The following is a 12,529-nucleotide window of genomic DNA, read 5'->3' as shown; positions in this document are numbered from 1 at the left end:
GGCTGCAGATGAGCAAGACCAACCTGGAGAGAATTTCAGGATTATTCAGGTAACACTGCAAGTCGCAGGGACGACAATAAAGCATTTGAAAATTGCAGAAAAGCATCAGGAACACACATTTCTGAAAATGTGAGAAATTGAAATCGAAGTTTGTGTGTTCCACAAATATGTTAACAGCATATTTGAAGCCACACAAAGAATATGAAGCGACAGTAATGCAGGTGAGGAGACCTACCTGTACTCCTGGGGTTCTCGGACCTGACGGTGCCTTCAGTCAGAGAGTCCGAGGCTTTTATAGCTCCACACGATGAGTTAATCACCGCTAATCACAATTCAATCACCTCCAACGTACAGAAGTGACCTGAACCTTGATTAGATGTTACAGTGAAGACACAAAGTCCACACCCTTTGAGTGAATGAGTGTGAATCTTCACTTTACTTCTAAGTATATTTACTCCAGAACTGTACTTAATCTTAAGACATTAAATCTGATTTTTACTCAACTACAAAACAGGTGACAGTCCCTTGAAATATGATGTCTTATTATTATTATTATAAATAAAAATATCCATTAGTATATGAAGTAGTATAACAAAAAAAAGTTTTACTTCCACCAGCTGCAATAAAAATGTTTTGTACATTTTAATACATCAGTAATATACTATGGTACTGATGCCTCACTCTGCCTGCATTATGAATACTTTTACTATTTATACATTTTGAAACTTTAATAATTTGATACACTTTACTGCTTATACTTAAATAATTAAACATGTATGTGGTATGATACACATATTATACATTTTTATTGTATTTCTATGTATATATTGTGTTATGTATTGTAGCATAATGCACTTTTTTTGCATACTACTTGTTTTTATTTCTTAGAACATTTCTATATACAGTATAAAAGCATCTGTAACATGTCCTAATTTCCCCCAGGGATAGAAAAAGTATTTCTGAGTGTTATTCTTTAGTCAAGTAAAATTTTGAGCACTTGTGAAGTATTGGCACTTTTATTTAGCAATAGTTCTGAATAGTTCCTCCAATACTGCACAGGTATATAACATTATCAGTAAGGAAGACATTTCTGCAACAAGGCAATTCAGTGGACTTTAGACTACATAAAACATCAAAATCATTGAAAAAAAGAGCAAAATAAACATGTTTTAAAGGGACAATTAAATCAAATCAAAAAATCCTAAGAATAGAAAATAAAAACAAGCTAAAATATATTAAGATGGCACCATCAAAAACTATTTTATGCTATTAAATGATGTAAATGTAATCATGAGTCACTGTATGAATGATTCATCCATGGTCATGTTTCGGAGTCCTTCACTGTCTGCTTGTGAGGAGGCTCCAGGGTGTCTGAATGTTAAGATACTGCAAGAGCAAAGCCTTGCAGATGTTTGGACTACACTGATAGACACAGCTGAGTGATGCGTGAAATGTACTATTTAAAGATGAGTGATTCTGCCGTTATTTTAGGTTTTTGGTACGTTTTTGTCCGTGCACATGTTGTGCCAAAAGCTTCTCTGATCAGATCTGTTATAAATATTTGCTCAAGTAATGACAACTGAGGCTCACTGACTTTATTTCATTATTCATTGAGTTTATTTAATTATCCATCAAGTTTGTGTTGTTTTTCATGGAGTTTACTTTATCTTTCATCGGTTCTTCAAGAGTATAAGATTTTCTGTAACCGACTGGTATAAAATACAAGAATGAAAATTACAGTGCGGTCTAAGAAAAAAATGTAGTGGCAAACAGAAACGTCTTCAGCGTTGTAGTCGCAGCAGACCTGCAGATCTGTGGCGCATGAAAAGTAAATGCTGCTTTCCCATGTTTAGTCTCAACTCTGAGGACACGGGACAGATCTGTCTCAGAAGACCTGAGAGGTCTCGATTGTTCACAGTAAAGCAGAAGGTCAGATTTATATTTTGTCAACACTGTAATTTAATTGTTATTTTCGACATCTATTGCACGTCTGTCCGTCCTTACGGACTTAAGTTCCTCAGACTTAACTTTTCACATTTTGGTTTGTCTTGGATCCAGGACTCGCTGCGGGATGTGCATGTCTTTTTTTGAATCTCTTTGTATACTGTAAAGCCCTCTGAGGCAAACTGTGTTTTGTGATAATGGGCTTTATAAATAAAATTGAAAATCATTGAATTAAAAGATGCAGCACTTTATAAACAGTTAACTCGTACCCTGTTATGTAGTGAAACAGAGGGTCGGCTGATGAGACAGACTCACGCAGACTGAGCCTTTGACACCTCGGGCCTATCAGCAGTTGTTCCATACTGTATGTGCCAATCTCCAGCAGGCTGAGGAGCTCCTGATAAGCTCATCACTGCAGGAGATACTGTCGTTCACATGTGTGTCATCATACAAACAGACTGTATTCACTGGTTAAATCCTTTTGTGTACTCGTGCATTGTGTTTGTAATCCTTTTAGTGTGCTTAAAACACATTGTGCTCTGTTCTCCTTTGCATTGTTGCCGCTGTAGGCAAGGTTGTGTGCCTCCAATGTCACTATGGCAACCTCGACATCTGCTTTTGTACTCCTTGATATTGCTCTGCACTACTTGTTTGAGAACAATAAGTATAATGAAGTTATTGGAAAGAGAATCTCATACCTTTTAGACTTTTAAATGAAAATTATCTTGAGAAGATGTTGCTTGTTTTTAACTTCTCATTGTTTACAACTCTGCTGTGATTCCACTTTCAGTGCTTAACAGTGCTTTGAGTGCTGTTTTGGATTCTGTCTTTCAGATCATAGTGAGTCCAAAAGACTGAACAATAAATGGTGATTTTAAAAAGGATAAATAACAACCGAGTGTCCAGGCAGCAGCATCAATTAAAAAAGTTACACACAGAAAACACAAAAACAGACACAATAAAAAGCAGATAAATTGAAAAACACTGACATCTTAAGAAATCTACCTTTAATTTTTTCATTCTGGATTAAAAAGTATTCACGGGGGAATACAGAAGTCTTGAGAATGCAGAGTATTGTCCGTTTTTCTGCATGATTAACCCTTCAAAACTGACTTGATGTCTTTCAAAAACAGGAAGACAGCAATGAGAAACTTAAGAATTGATCCCTAAATAATAAGAATTTTTTTTTTTTTTTAAAAAAGTAAAAGAAAATTAACTGGAATTTAGCAAATAACATTAAAATAAAATAAAAATGTAATTTAAAAAAAAAAGAAAGCAACAAAAAAAAAAACAAATAAGAGAAAACACTAACAAAAGGTGAGAAATTATAAGAATAAGTAGAAATTATTTTAATCATATAATCATGATAATTATAGATATAGCTCTCTGGAAATGTTTCCCTCTCTTAAAAAAAATCTAAACCAAGTTAATTTTGCAATTTTGTGGGACATTTTTTGCTCATTGTTTTTGAAAGAAATCAAACCAGTTTGCTCAAGATTCAAGGCTGAAATACTTGTGAAAGGCATCTTGATTCAGCATAAGAAAAGTTATGTCAATCCTGGTTTCAAAGGGTTAAAAAAAAACACATAGGGAGCATGGGAGCAGTCCAAGAACGGCCTCATAAAGCCTCAGCTGGCCAGAGCAGGTCATCCTGCCGTAGATGTTGGACCGTATAGCCACATATTGAAACAGGGCTGATGAGCACGTTTGCAGGCATTGCACTGACTTTATCCCTGTAATCGTGTAGTTTTGTGTTAAAGAATTTGACTCATTTATGCATCTGAATAAATAACTTAAGACACTTAATATACTGAATCAGACTTTTTTAAAAATGTTTATCTTTTGGGGTCAGATTATCTTCAACTGACGTGGTTATCTAGTCAGAGTTCACTGCGGTTGAACTCCAGTGAACCCGCCAGGTGATAAGCCGTACATACTGTGCCACATACTGTAAAAGTTCATGACTCCACACCAAAAAATGTCTCTCTCTGACCACTGAGACACACTTTTTTATATATTTATCAATCCCTGTTTTTGCTGATGTTGCGGTTTTAGTTTGCAGTGTCAACAGGTGAAGCAAAGCAACACACACACACAGACACACACACATAAGCTCCAGGGACTCCTCCGGTAAAACTTTGAGACGTTACGAGGCCCTTCTGACTTTGGTCACTAGATAGCAACATTTTAAGAGCAGTCTCTTGAAATTGCTCAGTTAGAAGTGAACCTTGCCATCCCATTTAAATCTGCGACTTCAAGCAGTGTTTCACTGTCTTAACCCTTTAAAATCTGAGCAAAATGCCCAGATTTCTTTCAGAAACACAAAAAGGCAATGAGCAGCTTCGCAAGAAATGACCCCAAGATTAGCAAGAAAGAAGTAAGATGCAGATAAACAAAAAACAAACAAGAAAATTACCTGAAAAGGAAGAAATAGTATATATATAATAATATTTTTTTGATACATTTTACTTATTGTTTTCTGGACAGAGATATGTTCTAATAATCTCTCATTTGTGGGACATTTCTTGCCAAGGTGCTTTGTGCCTTTTTCCCCTGAAACTGAAAATGAGCAAATAATAATAATAATAATAATAATAATGATAATAATTTAAAAAAAAAAATTTCCTTGATACATGCCTATTTTTGCACTATTGTATATTTTATATTTTATATTTTGTATTTTGTATATATTGATATTTTTATATATTTTTTTCTGTACATACGGCTGCTGTGACAAGTTAATTTCCCACAAGTGGGATAAATAAACGTGTCTAAGTCTAAATAGAAAAGTAAAACAAAACAAACAAATATTAGACAATTCATCTCTAGTTTTAAAAAAATCGAAATCTACCCATTTTTCTTTTTCTTTTTCTTTTTTAAAGAAATTGCACCAATTTGCACATGCAGGGTTCAAAGGTTTAAACACTTGTGAAAGACATCTGAATGTTGCAAAAGAAAAGTGATGTCAGTCCAGGTTTCAAGGGTTAATGGTTTGTCAAAGCACTCATTCAGCTTAAATGTACATCTGTGTGTCAGCATTTCCCTGTAATGCATGCTAGTCGATAACAGAAGCGTTACACAGACTCTGTTCTGGTTCCTCGTGCAGCACAAACTGGAGATTAAATTGAAACATGCTTTAAAACCACCTGCACTCTCATCTGTCAGTTACTTCAAACTGACCCAACTCACCACCAGATGGTGATAAAATAACGATCCTTCTCTCTGCCTGAGTGCAGCCTCAGACCTCCATACATGCACCGAGAGTCTGTGTGGATGCACGAGAGCCCTCTGCTGGTCATGTGACATACCTAACAGTATGTGGAACATAACACGTGGAGCCATTAGTATATGTGGCTGGATGAGAAATAAAAAATACATGTAGAAGCCCCCAAATAAACACCATGAAATAATGCCAAAGTAAAGCTTGAATCTGGTTTTGTGTGGGTTTTTAGCCGTGGTGGAGAAAGCATTCAAATATTTTAACTAGGCTAAGTGAAAGTACAAGTAGCATAGAGAAGTCCTAAATTAAAAAAAGTTACTAAAGTAGAGATATGTGAGTATAGTCTGAAAAAAATACTAAAAATTTAAAAGTAAAAGATCTCGTGCATTTTTGCACGTTTAAAGCCTACACGCACCTGAATTGTCTTGTGTACCATTATATTATTATCCCTTGTGTATTAATGTGAGAGCAGGCTTTTGCTGTTGTAGCATTTATTTTTTGCTGTGTGTCATTAGGGATTTATCTACTGATTGTTAAATTTTCCTACTTAAACAAGTTATCAAACTGGTACTCAATAAATGTTTTTTTTTATTTAATGAACATGAAGGAAATTATGGAGTGTGAGTGGAGAGCATTTGAATAGGGAGTAAAATGGAAAAGCCATCCAAGGTGGAATACAGAAGACTGGAAGAAGACAAAATGTATAAATTAGCATATACCATATTCTCTTAAGTTTATTTATTATTTTTGTTTAGATCAAGCAAGTTCATTTTTCTTAATTTTTAAATAATTTAATTTATTCTGTTTCTTTTTATCAGACAAAAATGTAGGAGATGTTTTTTACCTTGACATGTTTCGCACCTGCAATTGTCAGTTGAAACATGTCAAGGTAAAAACATCTACATTTTTTGTCTGATAAAAAGAAACACAATAAATAATTATTATTGTTTGTTTTTGCTAAGTTGTTCATTTGTGTTTGATTGAAGCTCTAGTTCTTGTTACTAATAAATACAATAGTAAAAATAATCAACAAGAAGAGAATAAATATAAGAATACAGTTTTTGTTTGCAACTTATGCTGTCCGGTTAATTTTGTGATAAATGGAGTAGAATTTGAAAGTAGAAAGACTCAAGTAAAGTACAGCTACCTCAAATATGTGTTGGCAAACAAAATTAAATGTGAAATTGTGTTATAGCCCATTTGCAGAAGTATTCAGCCGGACTGCTGGCTGTGTTTTGTGGTGGATCAATAATCAGCAGAGCAGCTGCAGCTGTTACTTACTTTTACGTAACCTGGCAACGTGCGTCAGCCTGTTGGCTCCGTTTGCGTCACTCGGCCGGTACACACAGACATCATGGCGGACGTGTTGGACCTTCATGAAGCGGGAGGCGAGGACTTTCCTATGGATGAGGATGGTGATGGTAATAATAATATGTATATACCTATTGGTGGCAAAGCTCCTTAACTCCAGCGTTCAAATGATGTGTAAATATTACGAGTGACCTGAAAATAGCGGCGGCTGCAGACGCTGCAGACGGTAGCTGCGTGGTAGCGGGCCTAAGAAATGCTAACAGGCTAATGTGAAGCTAACAACGCGCTGCGCCTCATTCAAACGCTGTTTGTAAGTTTGTTGTTTCGAGGTGATTGTAAACTCCGAAAGTCATTTTAGTAAAAGCATTTATGAAATGTGCCTCTCAGATGAAGCTATGTTTTGGGTACAGTTGGCGTGTTGTTAGCCGCCGCTAACTCAGGTTGAGGCTTCTTGTTGCTAAGTTAAGAGCTAACGTTGATACTCGCGCTGGAAGAACAGAACTTAGTAAAAGTACGAATACCACACAGTAAAAATACTCTGTTAGAATTAAAAGTCCTGCATTGAAAATTACACTAAGGTTAAAGTAAGTTAAGTACATAACGATAAAGTACTCAACGTATTGAAAGCAAAAGAACGACATGCAGAGCAAGTTAAACAAAACCGAACAACCCCCAAGATTATTTTTAAATGAGAAAAAAAACTTTCTAAAAGGTACACGAAAAAACACCCCTAAATTAATATATATACAAACACACATGAGAAATTAAAAATTATTTAAATATTTATAAGAAGAAAACTGAAAAGAATCTAAATTATTGAAAAGAGATAAAAGAACATTGCCCAAACCTCAAAATTGTTGTTGTTTTTTTTTTATTTGAGAAATTGATTTTTCTGTAAATCTGCCAGTGGATTAATCAACCACTTGTATAAACTGTTTGGTAATGTAATTTATATCAAAACATCGTATTTTATACACTCTTCTTGGGATTTTATGTTACTTTGAATTTGTAAAGTACATTGAATATGTCAGTTAAATGTAGTGAACTAAAAAATACAATATTTCCCCTTTTACATGTAGTGGAGTGAAAATATCAAGTGGCATGAAAAGAAAAAACTACAGCTAAGTACAATTACCTCAAATTCGTACTTCAGTACAGTACTTGAATAAATGAACTAGGTTAAATTCCAAACTTCACAGAACTTAGAAGTTTTATGTTACATTAACGTTATATCCAAGTCCATATTTCAATTCTTTTTTTTGTGCACTAATTACATCGTGATAACTATAGAAATCCATTCACAGTTTAAATTCAGTGAAAGTAGAAGTTAGCTTTTTGTCAAAAAGCTAACTTCTCACTAAGCTGAAACAGCATTAATAGATTTTGACTTTTCTTATCTTTCCTGCCACAGAAAGCATCCATAAGCTGAAAGAGAAAGCCAAGAAGAGGAAAGGACGAGGCTTCGGTTCAGGTGAGTCATCTTTATTGTGATATTGGCTCATGCAGCCCAACAGTCCTGCAGCTTTTAATATTAGGCTGGTCTGCAGGGGTTAATATGTTCCTGTGTTTCTGTTTCCAGAGGAAGGAGCCAGGTCCAGAATCAAAGATGATACCTACGATACTGTGGAGCAGGATGGTGACGAGCCAGGCCCCCAGAGATGTACGTGTTGCAGTTCTTTCGTAAAAATGCAGTTTAGTGTAAATGTAACATAAAAAAGTCTAAGCTCGTGTGTCACCTTAAAGGGCCCCTGCAATTTTTCAAGTTCTTGCTTCCTCTGTCATTTATACATTTACTTAATTAACAACGACTAACAAGACAAGTACATGAAATCTCTCTCATCACCAGCTTTTTCAGTCCCATTCACATTTTTCAACAATGTCTGTGCATCATGCAGTGGACATAATATTTTTTAATCCAGCTGGTTTGAATAGTGTGTCTTTAATCTGAAAATATCTTTCTGATAAACAGCTGCTTATCTGCTTTATTGCTAAGTGCATTTATATATATACACAAGGAATTTGACTTGATGTGTTGGTGCAAAACAATTAACACGAAGGAAGAATAAAGAATATTGACTTTAAATAGTATAAGAGACAAAAAGATAGAAGCAATTTGGGGCGTCAGTGGCTGAAAAAAAAAATATATAGAAGCAATTTAAAAATATAGAATGAAAAAACAGAATATAAAGAACACTCAGTGCATGTACGAAAGGTTCAGTGGAGGACGTACAGATGTGCAGAAGTTGGTTTTTACAGTGCAAAATATCTACAGTCTAAATAAACAAGTCAGCTGACGTGTGCATGTAAAGAAATCTGGTCCAGTGTGCGTTAATGTAACGCATAAAAACTTTAGCTTTTATGCATTAAGCTCTGTGTCTCAAATGTAAAGTTAACACATAAGAGGCAACAACTGGAGCTCAGTAAGATTGATATTTGTCCAACCAGTGTTCATTTGTACATCTAGTTTAGATGTGACTTTTATTAATCACAAACTCCACGTGTCGTTAGTTCCAATAGTTAAACGTGCCGTTTTGTTTATGATTTGAGCCCTGATGCATGTCCTCGTCTTCGTCTGTTGCAGCTGTGGAGGGCTGGATCCTGTTTGTGACCGGTGTCCATGAAGAGGCCACAGAGGAAGACATCCATGACAAGTTTTCAGAGTTCGGCGAAATCAAGAACCTGCATCTTAATCTTGACCGCAGGACGGGCTACCTCAAGGTGAGACAGATAACCGCGAATCTTTGGCATTCTTGTGTGTGTCGAGTTGACCTTTGTTTCGTGTCAGATTATAACATCAAGTAGATTCACACCCGTTAGTGTTTATTTTGTATTTTTCATCAGCACAGCCTCAGCTATAGTAGATTAGGAATGTTACTTTTAATTGTACAATATAATCAGCTGTTTAACCTACATCTCACCTAGTTTTTCAATCAGTCCTATAGATGGTCAACGTGGATGTTAATCTGTTTGGGATTCTGCCGATTTAATGTCAGAAAGCATTTGATGGAATAAGAAATTGCTCTAATACCAAATAACTAGATTTCTTGTATAACTGAGGTGAATATTTTAGCGTCCTCTTTGCAAGTACACACACGTATTGCAATACCAGCCATTGTACACTGCACACACCATTTGTTAGCTAGATTAAAAATAAACTTCTTTTTAATAAAATTGAATTTTCCTGACGTATTATAAAGGTATTTTCTGATAGATAATATAATTTTAGATGTTTTAATTAGATTCTGGTCGAAAAAAAATGTCTGACTCAATTAGCCTACTATGACGGGGAAATATTCTTGATTTTTGCATTTAGCTTGAAAATGAATAGAGAACAAAGATAAAATTATTTTTAATTTTTTTACCAAAAAGATGCTTTGGAGTGTTATAAAAATCAAGAGACATGAACAGAAGATAAAACAAAGTTGTAATAGAAATATGGAAAAAAAAAGTACAAATCGGATTTAAATTGAATTATAGTGCAGCATAACACACTCTAAAGTGTCCTGCAACTGTTTGCACAGCACAAATCAATTAACCCTCAACGGTGACACCACAAAGCATTGTACATGTTCAAAGACCAAACAAAAAATGCCATCTAATGAGCCAAATGTGTGTTTTCCTTCTTCTTTTTTTTTAAACTCTTTGGTTAAAATTACTGAAAGAATTTCCAAACATCATGCTGACTCAACCTGAAAATTGAACAACTGTCCCAGTTTAACTGAATTCACACTAACTGCTGTATACATGATTTATTATTTCTAAATGGTAAGAAAGTCAAGCTGCATGTATCGTATTAAATTATGTAAATTATTTTTAAAAAAATCACCCTACAATAACATGTCATCAAGAGTCATTCAGTGTGTGTACGAATTAACGTGTTGTGGTTATGTGGTGTTGTGGCATAATAAGACAACAGACATTTTGGCCATTTTTGACAGTTTTAGATTGTATGGGTCTCTAATGTAAATGCAGAAGCACTGACCCAGCAAGCTTCACCTTTCCTGCTGAGCCACAAGGTGGCAGCATTGTTTTAAAATGACGTTAAAACTGAGTGTCTTCACCCTGAAGCCGACTCTCCACTGTCATTTCAGTCCAGCGTGAGAATGTCCGCCTTCATTACCGTCTGTTTGATGATTAACATGATTTAGCAACAGTGTCAAACATTTTATTGGTCATCTTTCAGTGTGTCAGAGTCACGAAATGTTTAAATGTTGTCTGAGCTTTTGTGTTAGGTTCAAAATCCTGTGCTCAGACGCTGGTTACAGGTGTAGATGGAGAGTTGTTTTCTGTACTTTGTGGTAAATTTAATTTGAGAAATGCGACTGAATTCCAGAGCAGTGTTAGCATAAATGTGCAATGACTCACATGCTGTCCTGATGACTCTTCCTAGGGATATGCACTGGTGGAGTATGAGACATACAAAGAGGCCCAGGCAGCCATGGAAGGGCTCAACGGTCAGGACATGATGGGACAGCCCATCAGTGTTGACTGGGGGTTTGTCAGAGGGCCCCCCAAGAACAAGAGGAGGTGAGGGTGTGTGTGTGTGTGTGTGTGTGTGTGTGTGTGTGTGTGTGTGTGTGTGTGTGTGTGTGTGTGTGTGTGTGTGTTGTTTGTTTGTTTGTTTGTTTGTTTGTTTTTTTGTTTGTTTTTTATCTGCATGGCTGCGGCAGCAGTAACTTCCCAGTACAGAGTGTACTCAACAGTGTTTGTGATGCATTTTGCAAAAGTCAATCTTCATGTTCAGAGAATACTGTTATAAGCAAATTATGGTACAGTCTGATCATGTTATATACATTTGTTCCTCTATCATTTTGCAGCCTTTGCTGCTTGCAATGTTAAAAAAAAAGTAGGATAGCTATTTAACCCTCTAAGATCTGGATTGAGGGGTTGTGTCCCCGACCTTAAAAAAACAAAAGTTAGCAAAAGGTGATGAGATAATGATCTGAAAATTAGCTGCTGGAATTATCAGCGAAAATGTCTAGGAAATTATATTTATGTTTTTCCAATTATATAATTAGAAATATGTTACTCTTGATTTTTTCTGGAGAAATCAAGTCAAATGCTTAAGTTTCACAGGTTTATATATATATATATATATATATATATATATACAAGTAATATGTATAATGTGATTTATCTGTTTATTTATTATGATAGAGTATCCAGTTATTACATTCTATTAATTGAACTTTTTTCGCAGGACTGGCGGACGGAGACGCAGCAGAAGTCCGGACAGGAGGCGGCGTTGAGTTATGCAGTTGAAGTGTCTCTGAACTTTGACAAGCAGTTTATAAAACCTCTCCTCTTCTCATTAAAAAAACTACTTTTTTGTACAATATGTTTGAGTGACAGTTGTATGGCAGCATCTTGTGCAACTGCAAATATTTGGATACGGAATTTCTCTTTTTAAGAGATGAATAACAAAAGAATAAATTGGCCTGACGGCAGCATTTTAATTGTTTTGTAATTTCTTTATGCTGCTTTAAATGCAACAAAAAGATATCCTTTCAGCTGTCAGTAGAACTGTTATTTTACATTCAACGCCGACTCATAGGTCATGCGTGTACATGATTCCCTAAAAATGTTGTTTCAGTTTTCTCGATGTTACGTGCATTTTGCTGTGTTTTGTTTTATATTGCTTGGGGAAAATTAAACTTTTTAAAAGGTACATCTGTTCCCTGACGTGTGTTTTATTTAGCTCTGCTAATGACGTAGAGTTTACATCATCCCTGATGACCTCACCCCGGCTACGGTGCCGCCCTGCTATTTTGTCAACTCCACAGCACCTGTCACTCTGGACTATGGGTACCATACTCATAGGCTACTTGGACAAAACCACTTGCCCTTTATTTTTCTGCAGCCAATTGGCGAGCGAATGTTTTGCTCTATTGTCGCTCTCATTTGGTGTTTACTCTATTGGGAAACGTCAGTCAAAGACCCCAAAGATCACCATTGGCTGTTCCACATGTCAATAAAACAGACTCTTCTCTCTGATTGGTTAGATCGCCCAGTGGGGGCGGGTAAACTCTTTGGTTGACGTTGTTGTTGTAAGTG

The 12,529-nt window shown here is 35.7% G+C and overlaps 1 protein-coding gene across 1 annotated transcript; it reads left to right on the top strand.

Moving 5' to 3' along the window:
* Positions 1-6,510: 6,510 nt before the first annotated feature.
* On the top strand, positions 6,511-11,880 carry rbm8a (RNA binding motif protein 8A). Its single transcript, XM_042490216.1, has 6 exons — positions 6,511-6,585; positions 7,887-7,946; positions 8,055-8,135; positions 9,057-9,193; positions 10,866-11,002; positions 11,676-11,880. The coding sequence occupies exons 1-6, from the start codon at positions 6,519-6,521 to the stop codon at positions 11,722-11,724; spliced, it is 531 nt and encodes a 176-aa protein (XP_042346150.1). The 5' UTR covers positions 6,511-6,518; the 3' UTR covers positions 11,725-11,880.
* Positions 11,881-12,529: the final 649 nt, after the last annotated feature.

The sequence above is a fragment of the Plectropomus leopardus genome, chromosome 7 (genome assembly GCF_008729295.1).
Source record: "Plectropomus leopardus isolate mb chromosome 7, YSFRI_Pleo_2.0, whole genome shotgun sequence".
Taxonomy (NCBI): domain Eukaryota; kingdom Metazoa; phylum Chordata; class Actinopteri; order Perciformes; family Serranidae; genus Plectropomus; species Plectropomus leopardus.
The sequence above is the reverse complement of the archived record's forward strand: the minus strand, read 5'-3'. Positions and strand labels throughout refer to the sequence as shown.

Coding starts and splice junctions, on each gene's coding strand:
- rbm8a (XM_042490216.1), top strand. CDS start 6,519: ATGGCGGACGTGTTGGACCTTCATGAAGCGGGAGGCGAGGACTTTCCT. Junction 7,947..8,054: donor AGGACGAGGCTTCGGTTCAG/GTGAGTCATCTT, acceptor TTCTGTTTCCAG/AGGAAGGAGCCAGGTCCAGA. Junction 8,136..9,056: donor CGAGCCAGGCCCCCAGAGAT/GTACGTGTTGCA, acceptor CGTCTGTTGCAG/CTGTGGAGGGCTGGATCCTG.